General features: G+C 45.7%; 1 protein-coding gene across 1 annotated transcript in view; it reads left to right on the top strand.

The window, feature by feature from the left end:
• Positions 1–19,800, top strand: part of LOC115481407 (vasoactive intestinal polypeptide receptor 1-like) — a 141,053-nt gene that overhangs the window by 58,220 nt on the left and 63,033 nt on the right. The window contains exons 3-4 of the mRNA XM_030220494.1: positions 1,193–1,210; positions 14,044–14,151. Coding sequence (XP_030076354.1) covers positions 1,193–1,210; positions 14,044–14,151 — 126 coding nt within the window. The remainder of the gene's footprint in view (positions 1–1,192; positions 1,211–14,043; positions 14,152–19,800) is intronic.

A 19,800-nucleotide genomic window follows, 5' to 3' on the forward strand; every position in this document is an offset into this window, starting at 1 on the left:
ATGCTAAATAGTAGTAGTAGTAGTAGTAATAATGAAAGGGGCAGGGTTGGTAGATGTGCACCTTGAATTTTCACCAGAGGTGGAGGGTTTCACATTTGCACGGGGACAGTGTAGGAGCAGGATAGACAGATTTTTGGTCCGGGAAGGGGCATGCGTTCGGGGGCCCAGGTTGGTGGACGTGGACTTCTCGGACCATAAACTGGTGGAGGTGGAAGGTTGGGCGGGACATAGGCCGGGGAGGGGGTTATGGCGGCTTAACCTTAAATGGGTTACCGATGAGAAGGTCAAGGAGGAATATCGGGCATTTTTGGGTGACCAGCTTTCGATCCAGGGTATTTTTCCCTCCATTGGAGAGTGGTGGGAGTTAGTGAAGAGGCGGACGAGGTTTTTTTTCACCCGTCAAGCTCAGGGAGAAGGAAGGGAGAGAACTCGGCTGGGGACTGCCATTAAGAAACGAAGGGACTATCTACTCTCCATTGGAGGGAGAAAGGAGGATATTCTGGATTTGCAGGAGCAACTTGAAAAGGTCCAGTATGATCGATATGCCTCCTTGGTCTATGAACGGGACTTTGGGAAATTGGTCAGCCCAGACCCATTTATGTGTTGCAAGGAGCGGAGGGAGCATAGGATTGTGGGGGGTTTAAGGGACATGGGAGGGGTAGTTCAGGTGTCGAAGGAGGGGATTCTAAAGGTGGTGGAAGAGCACTTTGCACGATTTTTTTCAGATAAGCAAGTGGATAAGGAAGTGATGGGTCACTATATTGCGGGGACACCGGGGGTGGGAAGGGGGGGGCCATCTCTTCAGGCCCTGTTGCGCCCCTGGTCGCTGGGGGAGGTAGAAGAGGCCATTGGGGCCTTAAGGAGGAAGACAGCACCAGGGCCAGATGGACTCACAACAGAGTACTATCAGGCATTTAAGCACCTTCTGGCCCCAATCCTGCTGCAAGTCTGGGAGGCTGCACGTCAGCAGGGGGTTTTACCCCAATCCCTGACCGAGGCGGCGTTGATTCTTCTGAGTAAGGGAAAAGATCCAGAGTCCTTGGCCAACTGGCGTCCGATTGCCCTGCTCAATGGTGATCGGAAGATATTCGCGCATATGCTTCTGAATAGGATGAAGGAGGTGGTGGGGGGGGGGGGGTGTTGGCAAGTTCACAGGCCTGTGGGATTAAGGGGAGGGGAGTTCTGGAGGCAGCGGCTTGGGTAAGGGAAGGTGTGGAACATAGTCGGGGGGAAGGAAGACTAATGGTGGCATTAGATCAGGATAAGGCTTTTGACCGGGTACAGTGGACGTTTCTTTGGCAGGTTTTAGAGCACTATGGGTTTCCTAGGGATTGGGTGGCTCAATTATGTTTATTGTACACGAGGGCACGGTGTTTTCCCCTGGTGAACGGTTGGAAAGGGAATAGGTTCGGGGTGACAGCAGGGGTACGGCAGGGATGTCCTTTAAGCCCGGTACTTTATGCTTTTGCAATTGATCCCTTTGTTAGGCGGTTAGAGCAGGGAGGGAAGGAGGGACTTCGGGGGGTGGCGGTGTGTACAGGGTCTCAATTAAGGGTGGTGGCTTACGCTGATGATGTCACAGTGTGGGTGGCGGACACAACAGAGGGGGAGAAATTGAAAGGGGTCATTTCTGGGTACTCACAGGCTACAGGGGCTTTGATAAACTTCCAGAAAAGTCAGAGTCTGTGGGTGGGTCCTCCAGGGGGCTCTTTTGATTTGGGAGGGGAGTTTCCGGAGGCCATTAGCAGACTGCGGGTATTAGGGGTATATTTTGAACAGGGGGATTATGCAACCTTTAATTGGCAGCGGTGCATACAGGGAGCTAAGGACAGATGGAAAGGGTGGAGGATGTCCATGACTGACCGGGTTCAGCTGATTAAATCTCACCTGGTGCCTATGTTTTTGTTTGTCAGTTATATTTGTTTGTTGCCAGTGCATTGTTAACCACCCTATATAGTGTTTTTTTTCAGATGTTGTGGAGGAATCGGCTGAACCCGGTCAAGCGTAACATCACATACTTGGCCCGGGAAGAGGGGGGGGGGGGGGTAGGGATGGTAAACCCTGTACTTTTCTTTAGCTCCCTGTTCATTCAGTTTAACCTGGGATGGGCACTGGACAGAGATCCGCCAGGATGGGCAGGTAGCGTTCTGTCTTGGTGGGAGAGATTCTGGCTCCCGTGGAAGTTGGGAAGGAGGGTGGGGGTGGTAAGGAAGGGGGCTCTGGATCAGGTTGGGTACTATAGGCCCTTAGTTCGGTTGGTACGAGTTTGGGGAATTTTGGCAGAGGAAATAAAGACAGGGAGGAGGGAGGTATGGGTGGAACGGGTGAGGTCCCAAACATTCTCATCGCCCCTGGTACTGAAGGATGCACCTGGTCCAGTGCTGAGGCAGGGCTTGCGGTTGGTGGCCTCACTGAGGATCCCGCCGAAATATAGAGACATTGCTTGGCTGTCTTTTCATGGGAAATTGTATGTCAGAGGAAATATTAACTACAGGAATGTGCAGGAACGGGATTGCCCAAGGGGGGAGTGCGTGGGGAGGGAGGAAACGATGGAACATTTTTTACGGGAATGCCCTTTTACACGAATGGTATGTGGCAGGGTAGCAGCATTATTACACATCCCGAGTTTTAATTCATATTCATATGCAAATTGGGTTTATGGGCGGCAGGGGGGAGGTGGGTGGTTAGATCCGGTGACGGAGTTCCTCATCTCAGTGATACTCCGGTTTAGCCTCTGGATGGCTCAGTGTGGGGTCTCCTTGCACCAGGACTACCGATCAGCCGACAGCGTTAGTTGGGAGGTGGTTCGGGCGGTCCAGGGGGTAGCCCAGTGGGAACGGGTGGCGGAGGGGATAGCAAGAACCAATGTTTGGTGGAGGCATGTGCACTTGAAACCTCCATAGAGGAGTTGGACAGTTTATTTTGAATTGGCTTTGAGTTTTATTTGAATTTTATGTTCATTTAATTTCATTTTAGGATGGGTGGGGGTTGACAGTGTATATAGGTAGATAGGTGGATTTAAGGTGGGGGACTTGTTTGTATATATTTGGTTTGGGGTTATATGTTTCTGTATGGCTTTGCGTTTCTATTTTAATAAAAGAGTTCTCCAAGCATCCACCACCCTCTCCGTGAAAAAATACTTCCTGACATCTTTTTTGAGTCTGCCCCCCTTCAATCTCATTTCATGTCCTCTCGTTCTACCGCCTTCCCATCTCCGGAAAAGATTTTTTTGCGGATTAATACCTTTCAAGTATTTGAACGTCTGTATCATATCACCCCTGTTCCTCCTTTCCTCCAGGGTATACATGTTCAGGTCAGCAAGTCTCTGCTCATACGTCTTGGAACGCAAATCCCATACCATTCTCGTAGCTTTTCTTTGCACCGCTTCCATTTTTTTAACATCCTTCGCGAGGTACGGCCTCCAAAACTGAACACAATACTCCAGGTGGGGCCTCACCAACGACTTGTACAGGGGCATCAACACTTCCTTTCTTCTGCTGATCACACCTCTCTCTATACAGCCTAGCAACCTTCTCGCTACGGCCACCGCCTTGTCACACTGTTTCGTCGCCTTCAGATCCTCGGATACTATCACCCCAAGATCCCTCTCCCCCTCAGTACCTATCAGACTCTCCCCGCCTAACACATAAGGCTCTCGTGGGTTTCTACTCCCTAAATGCATCACTTTGCATTTATTCGCATTGAATTTTAATTGCCAAACCTTAGACCATTCTTCTAGCTTCCTCAGATCCCTTTTCATGCTTTCCACTCCCTCCCGGGTGTCCACTCTGTTGCAAATCTTAGTATCATCCGCAAATAGGCAAACTTTACCTTCTAACCCTTCGGCAATGTTACTCACAAATATATTGAACAGAATCGGCCCCAGCACCGATCCCTGAGGCACTCCACTACTCACCTTTTCCTCCTCCGAGCGAACTCCATTTACCACCACCCTCTGTCGTCTGTCAGTCAACCAGTTCCTAATCCAGTTCACCACTTCGGGACCTATCTTCAGCCCATGTAGTTTATTTAAGAGCCTCCTGTGGGGAACCGTGTCAAAAGCTTTGCTAAAATCTAAGTAGATTACGTCTATAGCACGTCGATGATTCAATTCTCCAGTTACCCAATCAAAGAATTCAATGAGATTCATTTGGCACAATTTCCCTCTGGTAAAATCATGTTGTCTCGGGTCTTGCAACTTATTGGCTTCTAGGAAATTCACTATCCTTTCCTTCAGCATGGCTTCCATTACTTTTCCAATAACCGAAGTGAGGCTTACCGGCCTGTAGTTTCCAGCTTCTTCCCTATCACCACTTTTGTGAAGAGGGACCACCTCCGCCGTTCTCCAGTCCCTCGGAACCTCTCCCGTCTCCAATTTGTGACCTGGATTGGCCACTGTCTGAAACTTATGTACTTATGTTAAGTCTAAAGTAAATCCTAGATATCAAAAGGATTTCATTGGAAGGACATCTGTCCCCATAAGATAAAGAGGGATTGTTGGAACAGAAGGGCCCCCGGTCAACCAACAGGCTACCGTTTTCTGTGGGTTCAAGACCATTTTATGAATATTCATTGTAGATATCCTGAAAATTTGACTGGCTTTGAAGCCACTGGTCTATGTACTTCTTTTCAGTAGGGTTATCATATGGCTCCACAAAAAGGAGGACACATTGATCCAGTCCATGTTTTGCTTCCATTGAAAGCAATGGAAGTAAAACCCAGACTGGCTCAATCTGTCCTCCTTTTTCTGGAGCCACATGGTAACCCTACTTTTCAGGAGCCCTAAGGCCATGCTGCAAGCAGTAGTTGGGAGCAATTTGCAGGGTTACTACTACTTATCATTTCTATATAATGCTATGCTCACCGCCTGCATAAATAAATTTTCTCATGTAGCCAGAAGTAAGTGCAGATATGTTTGATCTTAGGCTGCTACATTAAGCTTGTGATGTTTTGCTATTTCCTATAATTACAGTGTTGCTCCCTTCCATAAAAGCATTTTAATGTGACTCTAGAGCTCTAGATAAAGTCTGCTATCATGGTTTCTAAAATATACTGGGATATATCTCAGGTATTTTTGCAGAGTCAGAAATAATGATCTTCAGCTGCTAGAATGCTACAATAATTTGAGGGTTATTATATAATTTTGCACATCCTGATGCCCCATCCTCTCTCCTGTTCCTCCCCTCCTGTCCTAAATGTTCATTTTCCTGGTCTTTCCACCATTTTCTTCTATCCTTTCTTCTTCTTTCCTAACACTGACATGAGAGTTTATGGTTTATTGACCTAATATACTGCTTATAACAACAAGGTGATTTAAAACATATTGAATTAGTCATATATAGCTTTTGAAAATGGTACTCCTGCCCAAATGGCTTTATCCTTTGCAACATTTGCCCATAATGCTCAAACCTAAAGACCTTATCTCCTGGAATAGATTCCCGGGCCACTTTACGTCAGTTACAGTATACCCATCATGATGGCAGACTTGGTCTCCCTTACTTGCGGGCCTATAATATCGCCTGTCATCTTCATTATGCTTGTGGTTGGCAGTTCCAGACGATGGAATATTGTAATGTGACCTTTGAGTGGGAGATCAAGACACCCCTTCATTTAGCTTATATACTGCATTCGAAAGCAGGGACCCTTCTGAAATCAGTGAAGCAACATATTTTGATTTGTCCGGTTCGCTGGGTGTGGGGACTTTTTTGCAAATGCTATGGCCTTCATGCCCACTGCTCTCAGTATTTGCCTTTGGTGGGTAATGTGGATTTCCTTCCAGGGATGTGGTCCTCTATTTATCGTGAATGGGCTGCTAGGGGGTTACTCAGGGTGGGGGATGTAGTGGAGTAGGATGAGTCAAACTCTTTGCCCTATTATTTGCTTTCTCAGAAGTTTAACTTCCTTCCATGTGTAATCACCATTGACCTCTTTCCTAGGAGATTTTCAGGGGTCTCCCTTTGATCATAAGTGGCCTTTAATGACTGTTCATAAAGAGTTACTGGGTAGGTATTATGGGATTTTGAAACAGCTCTTAGGCCGTTCCCCTTTACAATCAGTAGTAGTTTTTTGGAGTTGGGAATCTGGAGACTCTCTACTGTTGAGCCCCTGCAAAAGAGTCTCCAGGAAGGCCCTTGGATGACAGGAGCTCCATTATAAATTTTTGATGCGGCTTTATATCCATCCCTCTCGAGCAAGTAATTTGGGCCTCCCTTCAGATGGAGCCTGTCTTAAATGCTAGTTATAGTCATTGTGTTTGGGACTGTGTGTTTATTGATGTAATTTTTTGGGGGGGAGGGGGATGTATGGGCTTTTCTTAGTTCTTTTAATATATTATTATATATAATTCAATTTTTGACCGCACTTGGGTGGAGACTCCACAGATCTACCTTTTGGATAATATGCAGGACATTGTAGAGGGATTCCAGGTATCCAGTTTGTTTCTCCGCAAGGCAGTTTTGATAGCTAAGTAACTTATACTGTTGCAGTGGATCCATGATGTCCCTCCTTCCTTGGCTTTGTGGAAGAATCAGATGTGCACTTTGTTAACCATGGAGCACCTCTCACCCCACACTAGAGGTTGGAAAACAAAGAAACTCTTTCCTTACCTCCATGTACACATTCCTCATTACTGAATATTATACTTTTTTAACCCCTCCTTGCAGTATAAGATTGAAAATTCTGCAGGAAACAAAACACCTCTTGGAATCATAGTAACATAGTAGATGACGGCAGAAAAAGACCTGCACGGTCCATCCAGTCTGCCCAACAAGACAACTCGTGTGCTACTTTTGTGTATACCCTACTTTGATTTGTACCTGTGCTCTTCAGGGCACAGACCGTATAAGTCTGCCCAGCACTAGCCCCACCTCCCAACCACCGGCTCTGGCATAGACCGTATAAGTCTGCCCAGCACTATCCCCGCCTCCCACCACCGGCTCTGGCACAGACCGTATAAGTCTGCCCAGCGCTATCCCTGCCTCCCAACCTCCAGTCCCGCCTCCCACCACTGGCTCTGGCACAGACCGTATAAGTCTGCCCCACACTATCCCCGCCTCCCAACCTCCAGCCCCGCCTCCCATTACCGGCTCTGCTATCCAATCTCGGTTAAGCTCCTGAGGATCCTTTCCTTCTGAACAGGATTCCTTTATGTTTATCCCACGCATGTTTGAATTCCGTTACCGTTTTCCTCTCCACCACCTCCCGCGGGAGGGCATTCCAAGCATCCACCACTCTCTCCGTGAATTGAAATTCCATGTGTAAAGGGGGAAAAGGATAGTGATAGGAATGTACTACCGTCCACCTGGCCAGGATGAACAGACAGATATAGAAATGTTATCGGAAATTAAGGATGCTAACAAACTGGGGAACATAATAATAATCGGTGATTTTAATCACCCCTGATATTGACTGGGTAAATGTAACATCAGGGCATGCTAGGGAGGTAACAATCCTTGACGAAATCAAGAACTGCTTTATGGAGCAGCTGGTGCAGGATTATTATTATTATTTATTGCATTTGTATCCCACATTATCCCAACGTTTTGCAGGCTCAATGTGGCTTACAATTCATCAAGGATATGGGAAATAGAAGAGAAAATACATTTGGTTACAAGGAGTTTTGGGTAAAATGAAAGTATTGAAGCAAAGATAGTATAGAACACTTCTGGATAAATCAAAGACTGTACTGTTAAATGTGTTGATCCTTGTGATATATCTTGTCGAAGAGATAGGTTTTCAATAGTTTGCGGAAATTGGTCAGTTCTGTTTATTTTCTCTGAATCTGCCTTTGCTAATCCAGCAGCGGAAGCAGTGGCCCGTCTCATCTCTCTCTGGGCAAAGTTACATATGCCCTCCAAATATCTAGCTTTCCCAACCTTGAATCTGCTCATGGCAGTTCAGTACAGGCTCAGCCGTAGCTAAGTCTGTAATTAAAGAGGAACCCAGTATGTAGTAGATATAATAAGAAAGTTTATTACAATCTTACCAATGGTAATACAGGTAGGTTAAGCATTCACATAATGGAACCGCATATCGTGGCACGTCCTCTCTCTCTAGCCTTCTGGAGTCTCCCTTCTCTGTTCATCTTCTCCTCTCATCTCCTTCTTCTTCTCGTCTCGTCTCTACTAATACTCCTCAAACTGCTGCTTATATACAATTTTGGCCCTATTCATTTCAATGGACCCCAGCTGTCTCAACAGGGCTCCTAGTCCTTATCAGTTGATCAGAATGACTTCACATGTTCCCAAACCTTCCTGTAGCCCCCCCCTTGGATGTTCTCACCCGGGGTGCAGCTGACCCAGCACTATCTCTACGTAACCATAGCAACTCTTGCTCATGACGTCTTGCAGGTGCCAATCTCAGGATTGTTTATAGAGTAGATTGCCCCCACCCTTGCCAGTTCAGCACTTGCCACAGTGAAATGTAACTGTGTCAAAGGTGATCTATGATTTTTACAAGCTAGCTCTCTTTTATATCAGAGATGATTCTGATTTTAAGAAGCCTAGCTCTTATTATGAGCCATTTGCTTGCAGAGGCCTAGCTCTTTAGCCTGAGCCATTGACCTGTATTTTACTGAGAGCAAGGGCGGCCATATATATACAGTTTGTAGATAGTTTTCAAGTTGCGTGGCAACGCGTTCCAGATCTGCGTGCTCATGTAGGAAAAGGTAGATGCGTGCATTGATTTGTACTTCAGGCCTTTACATTTGGGAGGACGAAGATTGAGGAAAGTGCGAGAAGATTTTTTTGCGTTCCTGGGTGGAAGTTCTATTAGGTCTGACATGTAGGCTGGGGCGTCCCCATGGATGATTTTATGGACTAAGGTACAGAGTTTGAACGTGATGCGTTCTCTGAGTGGGAGCCAGTGTAATTTTTCTCGCAGGGGTTTTGCGCTTTCGTATTTAGATTTGCCGAATATTAATCTGGCTGCCGTGTTTTGAGCTGTCTGGAGTTTTTTTGAGTATTTGCTCTTTGCAGCCGGAATAGAGTGAGTTGCAATAGTCCAGATGGCTGAGTACCAATGATTGTACTAGGCTGCGGAAGACATTCCTTGGAAAAAATGGTCTAACTCTTTTTAGACCAACAAGAAGAGGAAACATTCTAGACCAAGTCCTTAGTGGAACACATGATCTGGTGCAGGAGGTAATGGTGCTGGGGCCGCTTGATAACAGTGATCATAATATGATCAGATTTGATATCGGTTTTGGAGTAAATACACACAGGAAATCTAATATGTTAGCATTTAAATTTCAAAAAGGAGACTATGATAAAATGAGAAGAACGGCGAAATAAAAAAAAACTTAGAGGAGCAGCTGCGAGGGTCAAAAATTTACATCAGGCATGGATGCTGTTCAAAAATACCATCTTGGAAGCCCAGACCACATATATTCCATGTATTTAAAAAGGAGAAAGGAAGACCAAATGATAGCTGACACATTTATAAAGTGAGGTGAATGAAGCTGTTAGAGCTAAAAGAAAATCCTTCAGAAAATGGAAGAAGGATCTGACTGAAAATGATAAGAAACAGAATAAGGAATGGCAAGTCGAATGCAAAAATGCAAAGCGTTGATAAGGAAGGCAAAGAAGGACTTTGAAAAAAAAAACATTGCAATGGAGGCAAAAAACACGTGGAGGGGCATAATCGAATGGGGACGACCATCTCTAAGTGCGTCCCGGCGAAGGGGCGGGGATACCGCTATTATTGAAACAAGATGGGGGTCCATCTTTCATTTCGATAACACGGTCGGAGACGCCAAAATCTCAACATTTAGGTCGACCTTAGAGATGGTCGACCTAAATGTTGAGATGCGCGACCTTAGAGATGGTCATCCCTGGTTTTCGGTGATAATGGAAACCGAGGACGCCCATCTCAAAAACGACCAAATCCAAGCCATTTGGTCGCGGGAGGAGCCAACATTCATAGTGCACTGTTCCCCTTCACATGCCAGGACACCAACCGGACACCCTAGGGGGCACGGCAGTGGACTTCAGAAATTGCTCCCAGGTGCATAGCTCCCTTACCTTCGGTGCTGAGCCCCCCAACCCCCCCCCCCCCAAAAACCCACTCCCCACAACTGTACACCACTACCACAGCCCTAAGGGGTGAAGGGGGGCACCTACATGTGGGTACAGTGGGTTTTGAAGGGCTCATATTTACCAGCACAAGTGTAACAGGTAGCGGGGGGATGGGCCTAGGTCCGCCTGCCTGAAGTGTACTGCACCCACTAAAGTGGAGGAGTGGCCTAGTGGTTAGGGTGGTGGACTCTGGTCCTGAGGAACTGAGTTTGATTCCCACCTCAGGCACAGCTCCTTGTGACTCTGGGCAAGTCACTTAAACCCTCCATTGCCCCAGGTACAAATAAGTACCTGTATATGTAAGCCGCATTGAGCCTGCCCTGAGTGGGAAAGCGCGGGGTACAACTGTAACTAAAATAAAAAACTGCTCCAGGGGCATGCATACTGCTGTGATGGAGCTGGGTACAAAATTTGAGGCTGGCAAAAAAAATTTTTTTACATTTTTTTTAGGGTGGGAGGGGGTTGGTGATCACTGGGGGAGTAAGGGAAAGTCATCCCCGATTCCCTCCGGTGGTCATCTGGTCAGTTTGGGCACCTTTTTGAGGCTTGGTCGTGAAAAAAATGGACCAAGTAAAGTCGACCAAATGCTCGTCAGGGACGCCCTTCTTTTTTCCATTATTGGTTGAGGACGCCCATCTCTTAAGCACGCCCCAGTCCCGCCTTTGCTACGCTTCCGACACGCCCCTGTGAACTTTGGTCATCTCCGCGATGGACTGCAGTTGAGGATGCCCAAAATCGACTTTCGATTATGCCGATTTGGGCGACCCTGAGAGAAGGACACCCATTCCCGATTTGTGTCGGAAGATGGGCGCCCTTCTCTTTCGAAAATGCCCCTGATAGTAAATTTTTTTTAGGTATATTAAAAGCAAGAAGCTGTAAAAGAATCAGTTGGACCGCTCGATGACTGAAGGGTAAAAGGCATACTTAGGGAAGACAAATCATAGCGGAGAGATTACATGAATTCTTTGCTTTGGTGTTCACTGAGGAAGATTTGGGAGAGAAACCAGTGCCAGAAGCCAGTATTCAAAGCTCACAAATCAGAGAAATTGAATGAAATCTCTGTAAACCTGGAGGATGTAATGGCGCAATTTGACAAATTAAAGAGTGGACCGGATGGTATTCATACCAGAGTACTGAATTTAAAAATGAAGTTGCGGAACTGTCATTAGTAATATGTAATTTATCTTTAAAATCAAGCATGGTACCAGAAGATTGGAGGGTGGCTAATGTAACGCCAAATTTTAAAAAAGGTTCCAAAGGTGATCAGGTGAGCCTGATGTCTGTGCCGGGCAAAATGGTAGAGACTATTATAAAGAACAAAATTACAGAGCATGGATCAATGAAACAAAGCCAACATGGATTTAGTGAAGGGAAATGTTGCCTCACCAATCTATTACATTTCTTTGAAGAAGTGAACAAACATGTGGAGAAAGGTGAACTAGTTGATATTGAGTATCTGGATTTTCAAAAGACGTATGACAAAGTACCTCATCAAAGACTCCAGAGGAAACTGGAGTGTCATGGGATAGGAAGTGATGTTCTATTGTGCATTAAAAACTGGTTAAAAAATAGAAAACAGAGAGTAGGGTTAAATGGTCAGTATTCTAAATGGAAAAGGGTAGATAGTGAGGTTCCTCAGGGGCCTGTGCTGGGACTGCTGCTTTTTAATACATTTATAAATGATCTAGAGATGGGAGTAACTAGTGAGGCAATTACATTTGCTGATGACACAAAGTTATAGAAAGTTGGTAAATCGTGAGAGGATTGTGAAAAATTACAAGAGGACCTTACGAGACTGAGAGACTGGACATCCAGATGACGTTTAATGTGAGCAAGTGCAATGTGACGCACGTGGGAAAAGGGAACCCAAACTACAGCTACATCATGCAAGGTTCTACATTAGGAATCACCGACCAAGAAAGGGATCTAGGTCATCAACGTTGATGATACGTTGAAACCATGTGCTCAGTGTGCGGTGGTGGCTAAGAAAACAAACAGAATGTTAGGTATTATTAGGAAAGGAATAGAAAACAAAAATGAGGACATTATAATGCCTTTGTATTTATTTATTATTTTATTTATTTGTTGCATTTGTATCCCACATTTTCCCACCTCTTTGCAGGCTCAGTGTGGCTTACAATACATCATGGATAGTGGAAATAAGAATAGTCCTTTGGTATTACAGAAGGATTTAGGGTTACATGGTAGTGGAATACATGATAGTAATATAACAGAAGGCATTATTAAACATTTCTGGATATCTGTGGGGATTTTTTCATGTATCACTCCGTGGTGCGGCAAGATTGGTTTGTGGTAATTCTAAGTTCGAGCCTGCCATGCCCCTTCGAAAAAAGTTACATTGGCTCTCTGTCACAGAACGTATTACCTTCAAACTTTGCTCTCTAGTACACCAAATACTTTACGGCGAAGTACTTGGCTACATGATAGATCTCATCTCCTTACCGCTCCAGAATGCGTCCCATCTTGCCCGCTCGTATCTTACCCTCCACTATCCGAACTGCGCTGGAGTCAAGTACAAAACTGTGTACGCTACCTCCTTCTCTTTCCTTGGGACTCAGTTTTGGAACTCTTTACCAAGGTCCATCAGAACCATTGCAGATCATTCAACATTCTGGAAATCACTGAAGACCATGTTATTCAGAAATGCCTACCCTGCTGGCTCTCCCAGTGACTCCACTGCTGGACGCACGCCAAACTAAAGACATTTGGACATATTCCCTTCCCTACCAGCTTGCCCTCTATCCCCATTATCACTTGTAGATTTGCTGTATTAGTTTCATTTTACTACATTGGCACTTGCCTCTGTGGTGCATTGTAAGCCACATTGAGCCTGACATTGTTGGGAAACTGTGGGGTACAAATGAGATAATTAATAAATAAATATTGTGTTTAATTCTGGTGACCGCATCTCAAAAAAGATATAGTAGAATTAGAAAAGGTACAGAGAAGGGCAACACACATTTATTTTATTTATTTGTTAATTTGTATCCCATATTTTCTCACCTATTTGCAGGCTCAATGTGGCTTACATAGTACCGTACAGGCATTCACCAGTTCCAATATGAGCAAATACAGTAATGTTGTGGTAGATTCCGGAGACGGGAAGGCGGTAGAACTAGAGGACATGAAATGAGGTTGACTCAGGAAAAATGTCAGGAAGTATTTTTTCACAGAGAGAGTGGTTGATGCTTGGAATGCCCTCCCGCGGGATGTGGTGGAGATGAAAATGGAAACGGAATTCAAACATGCGTGGGATAAACATAAAGGAATCCTGTTCTGAGGGAATGGATCCTCAGAAGCTTAGCCGAGATTGGGTGGCAGCGCCAGTGGTTGGGAGGCAGGGCTAGTACTGGGCAGACTCCTATGTTCTGTGCCCTGAAAATGGTAGATACAAATCAAGGTCAGGTATACATATAAAGTAGTGCATACGAGTTTATCTTGTTGGGCAGACTGGATGGACTGTACAAGTCTTTTCTGCCATCACCTACTATGTTACTGTGTTACTATGTAATAAGGTTTGTGTATATAGACACATTAGGGAATCGTAGAGAGGAAGAGTTATTATATGAGCTTTGGTTTCGTGTGTGATAGAGGGGAGGGGTGACTTCCCTATGAGGAAAGGCTAAAGCGTCCAGGGCTCTTCAGCTTGGAGAAAAGATGGCTGAGGGGAGATATGATAGAGGTCTATAAAATAATGAGTGGAGAGGAATATTACATTTTTAAAAACTAAACTAAACTTAGATAATGGTTGTGATTGGTGGGCATACTGGATAGACCATTCAGGTCTTTTATCTGTTGTCATTTACTATGTTATTATGTAGTTCCACTAGAGGTCTCTTCTAGCCTCATAGAACAGAACTTTAAAGGTGTCTACACTTTATAGAGTGAGGTGTGTGTCTGAGACTCTGAGAGAATAGATGACCTTCTCCCTTGTTCAACTGCTTTGCAGGATGCTGGAGCGAGTGGGATGGTGTAAACTGTTGGGCAGCCTCTCCTGTTGGCGAAACGCTAAGTGTGACATGTCCTGATATTCTGCCAGTCCTCAAGAAACCAAAAGGTATTGTACCAGCACAAATGAAAATTCTCAAATGTAGTCTTTTAAGAAGCTTGTTGATCATCCAGTTTGTCCTCTCTTTTCTACAGCATCATTGATATGTTGTAGAGCACAGTTGGGCTCTTGTAAAGAAAAAGGTCTCACCACATGGTGGAGACTTGTGAGAGTCCATAATATCTTGATCAGAAATTAACAGCATATCACTATATAGCACTGACAGCACAGGGGAAATTTTATAGGCACTAACTATAAGGGTGTATGTTTGTAATTCTACCATATATGTGTGTATATGTGCCCATATTAACATATGTTGCCAATATTCTGCCTAAGCACTATTCTGTAAATACATGCATGTGTTGCCTAGCTTGTATTTGACAGGTGAGTAAATATGTGGGCAGAGTCTGAGTGGACTCACATTTACACACATACCGTATAGAATACGATACGATACACATGTATCTCCAACACTTAGATGCAGTCATTTATAGCAGCTCCTCTTCATTTATTTATAAAGGGGTCATTTTACTAAGCAGAGGTAAACACTAACTTGAGCTTCCCTCAGCAAAAATGGCCATACCATGGGACATGGTAATTTTGTGATCGCTGCTGGGGGTTGATTCAGGGGGCAGAGAGTAGGCATGCTCTGTGCTAATCAGTTAGTGCATGATTAGTGCATGAGTCCTGACCGCCTACAAGATAGGTGGCAGTAGGGGCTCAGTCACTGATGGGAAAATGAGCTTGTGGCCATTTTACCCATTGTAAAAGATCCGTCCCTCCTCCCGAGGGTCCTCAGGATCTTGCCTCTGCCCTGGCCGCTCCGGTTAAGAATCAGGATACCTGTCTCAGCCTCCTAGCCCACTGCAGTCCACAGGGCAGGGCTCAAAGAAATCCAAACTCCTGAAAGCAAAAATCAGTAAGTATCTTTATTCTCTTGGGATTCACAGCCCAGCAGTTCAGAAATAAAGCAGGCAAAAAAACCAAAACAAAACACAATCCCACTGTTTATCCTTTTAGAGCCACAACACAGTAGGGTAAAAACCAACTTCACTCCACTGCCTCCAGAACTCAGTTTGTTCCACCTTAAGCAGTCTACAGCCCCGTGCTCTCCTTCTCCCCCCCCCCTCCCCTTTGGAAAGGGAGAAAGTGTCCATGAAGGGCAGTCGGAAAAGAAACTGCTCCCGGTTTCCTCCTGGTGCTTTGGCAAACAGTTCCCAATAAACAACTTCAGGCTTGAGCAAACACTTTCCCACAAACAGCCTCCTCCCGCTGTGAATAGTTCACACAGGGGGAGTCAATAATCCCTCTTCAAACAGCACTCTTTAACACACAGTTCAAAACAGCCTGAACTCGCTTTGGGGAGAAAAAAGGTCCCACCCTTTCTTGGGTCACTCTCTCAATACACTGACCCTTCTCCCTCATGACCCTTTCTTTTTCCCCTCACAGCCCAGCTGCCATACCACGAGTTCACCTGCTTTCTCAGCTTTTTCCCTAAGGACTGAGCCCAGGCAGTGAGGTCCATTGGTTCCTCCGGGCTCTCCTCTCTCTCTCTCTCTCTCTCTCTCCTCAGCCTCTTGCCACTCCATAGGCTCCTCGTCCCACCCACCTTTCAGCTGTTCCTCTTTCACTTGATTACCCTCCAGGGGCCCCTCCCTTGCTTTGTCAGAGTTCTCCCCTGTGGCCTGCTGGGGAAGGTAATCTCTGTACCAGGGCTTGTGCCGGGGCTGCTGGGTAGTGTAGTCTTTTTCTCTCCTCCATTTTTCAGGAGGCACTACCCTTTCTCTTCTCTCTCTCTAGGGAAGTAGTAAAGGCAAGGCTCTGTTCTGTCTCCTTCTGCTCTTGAGTCTCCTCACTTCTTCCCCTTCCACTTCCATCTACTCCACCCCCTTGTCCTCCCCTTTACACCATGCGGAAGAAATGGCCTGTGCAAGGACATGCTAAGGCCACTTTATGTATTTATTAGTGGGGATTTATTAACCACCTTTACGAAGAGATTTACCCAAGGCGGTGTACAACAGGGGGCACCTACATGTGGGTACAGTAGGTTTTTTTTTGGGGGGGGGGGATTTAGAGGGCTCCCATTTACCACCACAAGTGTAACAGGTAAGGGAGAATGGGCCTGGGTCCACCTGCCTGAACTCCATTGCACCCACTAAAAACTGCTCCAGGGACCTGCATATTGCTGTGATGGAGCTGGGGATGACATTTGAGGCTGGAACAAAAAAGTTTTTAAAGTTCTTTTTGTTTGGTGGGAGGGGGTTAGTGACCACTGGGGGAGTCAGGGGACGTCATCCCTGATTCCCTCCGGTGGTCATCTGGTCATTTAGGGCACTTTTTTGGGACCTGTTCGTGAGAAAAAAGGGTCCATAGTAACATAGTAGATGACGGCAGAAAAAGACCTGCACGGTCCATCTAGTCTGCCCACGATAAACTCATATGTGTATACCTTACCTTGATTTGTACCTGTCTTTTTCAGGGCACAGACCGTATAAGTCTGTGCAGCAATATTTCCCGCCTCCCAACCACCAGTCCCGCCTCCCATCACCGGCTCCGGCACAGACCCCGTATAAGTCTGCCCTCCCCCATCCTAGCTTCTCAACCACCAACCCCTCTTCCCCACGCCACCCAATTTCAGCTAAGCTTCTGTGGATCCATTCCTTCTGCACAGGATTCCTTTATGCCTGTCCCACGCATGCTTGAATTCCGTTACCGTTTTCATCTCCACCACCTCCCGCGGGAGGGCATTCCAAGCGTTCACCACCCTCTCCGTGAAGAAATACTTCCTGACATCTTTCCTGAGTCTGCCCCCCTTCAATCTCATTTCATGTCCTCTTGTTCTACCGCCTTCCCATCTCTGGAAAAGATTCGTTTGCGGATTAATACCTTTCAAATATTTGAACGTCTGTATCATATCACCCCTGTTCCTCCTTTCCTCCAGAGTATACATGTTCAGGTCAACAAGTCTCTCTTCATACGTCTTGGAACGCAACTCCCATACCATCCTCGTAGCTTTTCTTTGTACCGCTTCCATTTTTTTAACATCCTTCGCAAGGTACGGCCTCCAAAACTGAACACAATACTCCAGGTGGGGCCTCACCAACGTCTTATACAGGGGCATTAAAACCTCCTTTTTCTGCTGGTCACACCTCTCTCTATACAGCCTAGCAACCTTCTCGCTACGGCCACCGCCTTGTCGCACTGTTTCATCGCCTTCAGGTCCTCAGATACTATCACCCCAAGATCCCTCTCTCCGTCCGTGTCTATCAGGCTCTCCCCACCTAACACATACGCCTCCCTTGGATTTCTACTCCCTAAGTGCATCACTTTGCATTTCTTCGCATTGAATTTTAATTGCCAAACGTTAGACCATTTTTCCAGCTTCTTCAGATCTTTTTTCATGTTTTCCACTCCCTCCGGGGTGTCCACTCTGTTGCAAATCTTGGTGTCATCCGCAAAAAGGCAAACTTTACCTTGTAACCCTTCGGCAATGTCACTCACAAATATATTGAACAGAATGGGCCCCAGCACCGATCCCTGAGGCACTCCACTACTCACCTTTCCCTCCTCCGAGCGAACTCCATTTACTACCACCCTCTGGCGTCTGCCCGTCAACCAGTTCCTAATCCAGTTCACCACTTCGGGTCCTATCTTCAGCCCTTCTAGTTTATTCAAGAGCCTCCTGTGGGGAACCGTGTCAAAAGCCTTGCTGAAATCTAAGTAGATGACGTCCATAGCACGTCCTTGATTTAATTCTCCTGTCACCCAGTCAAAGAATTCAATGAGATTCGTTTGGCACGACTTCCCTTTGGTGAAACCATGTTGTCTCGGATCTTGCAACTTATTGGCTTCCAGGAAATTCATTATCCTTTCCTTCAGCATGGCTTCCATTACTTTTCCAATAACCGAAGTGAGGCTTACCGGCCTGTAGTTTCCAGCTTCTTCCCTATCACCACTTTTGTGAAGAGGGACCACCTCCGCCATTCTCCAATCCCTCGGAACCTCTCCCGTCTCCAAGGATTTATTAAACAAATCTTTAAGAGGACCCGCCAGAACCTCTCTGAGTTCCCTCAGTATTCTGGGGTGGATCCCGTCCGGCCCCATGGCTTTGTCCACTTCGTTTTCAGGTGTACTTTTGCCAGTCCCTCTCGGTCCTTCCCCAGGATTTTCTTCAGTAAAAACAGAACAAAAGTATCTATTTAGCAAATTGGCTTTTTCTTCATCATTTTCTACATAGCGTTTTGCTGTATCTTTTAGTCTCACAATCCCCTTTTTAGTCTTTCTCCTTTCACTAATATACCTGAAGAAGTTTTTGTCTCCCCTCCGTACATTTCTAGCCATTTGTTCTTCCGCTTGCGCCTTCGCCAGACGTACCTCTCTCTTGGCTTCTTTCAGTTTCATCCGGTATTCCTCCCCGTGTTCCTCTACTTGAGATTTTTTGTATTTCTGGAACGCTAACTCTTTAGCCTTTATTTTCTCAGCCACTTGCTTTGAAAACCATATCGGTTTCCTTTTTCTCTTGCTTTTATTTACTCTCCTTACATAAAGGTCTGTGGCCCTGTTTATTACTTCTTTCAGCTTGGACCACTGTCCTTCCACATGTTGTGCGTTCTTGCAGCCCATCAGCTCCTTCCTCAGGTATTCCCCCATTTTGTTAAAGTCAGTTTGCTTGAAGTCCAGGACTTTGAGTTTAGAGTGGCCGCTAACCACATGAGCTGTTATATCAAAACAAACCGTTTAATGGTCACTGCTTCCCAGGTGCGCAGCCACTCGGACATTTGACACACTATCCCCATTTGTGAGCACCAGATCCAGCATCGCTCCCTCCCTCGTGGGTTCCGTCACCATTTGTCTGAGCAGAGCACTTTGGAAAGCATCCACAATCTCTCTACTTCTTTCCAATTTTGCAGAAGGAACCTTCCAATCTACATCCGGCAGATTAAAATCTCCCAACAACAGAACCTCTCTTTTCTTCCCCAACTTCTGAATATCAGCGATCAGATCTTTATCCAGTTCCTCCAATTGTGTCGGGGGTCTGTAGACAACACCCACATGGACCAAGGTTCTATCCTCTCTTTTTAAGGTGATCCATATTGCTTCTTCCTTTCCCCACTTCCCTGTCATTTCAGTTGCTGCGATATCATCTCTCACATACAGAGCTACTCCTCCACCTTTACGTCCCTCTCTATCCTTCCTAAAAAGATTATAGCCTGGTATGTTTACATCCCATTCATGGGAACCATGGAGCCATGTCTCTGTGACTGCAACTATGTCCAAGTCAGTCTCCAACATCAGGGCTTGAAGGTCATGAATTTTATTGCTTAGACTGTGAGCATTTGTGGTCATTGCTTTCCAACTACATTTCCTAGTATGTATTTTGGGTTTAGTGATTTGTGAGTGTCTTTTCTCTTTGGGTACCTTCTCCTCTTTTTGTTCCCTCTTCCTTGCTTTTTCTTTTTTTTCTGCTTCAATTTTAGTTTCAGGAACATCACAGTGCTGTAGTGGAGCAAAATAATTTTGTAGTGGCAACACTTGTGTGGGCAGATGCTTCTGTGTCACATGACGAATTCTGCCTGAGCCTACTGTGAGCCATCTGTTCCTTTGTGGTTTTATTCTCTGAGGCAGTGGTGAGAAGTTATGATTCTGCACAGTCCTATA

This window comes from Microcaecilia unicolor, chromosome 12, assembly GCF_901765095.1.
Source record: "Microcaecilia unicolor chromosome 12, aMicUni1.1, whole genome shotgun sequence".
Lineage (NCBI taxonomy): Eukaryota > Metazoa > Chordata > Amphibia > Gymnophiona > Siphonopidae > Microcaecilia > Microcaecilia unicolor.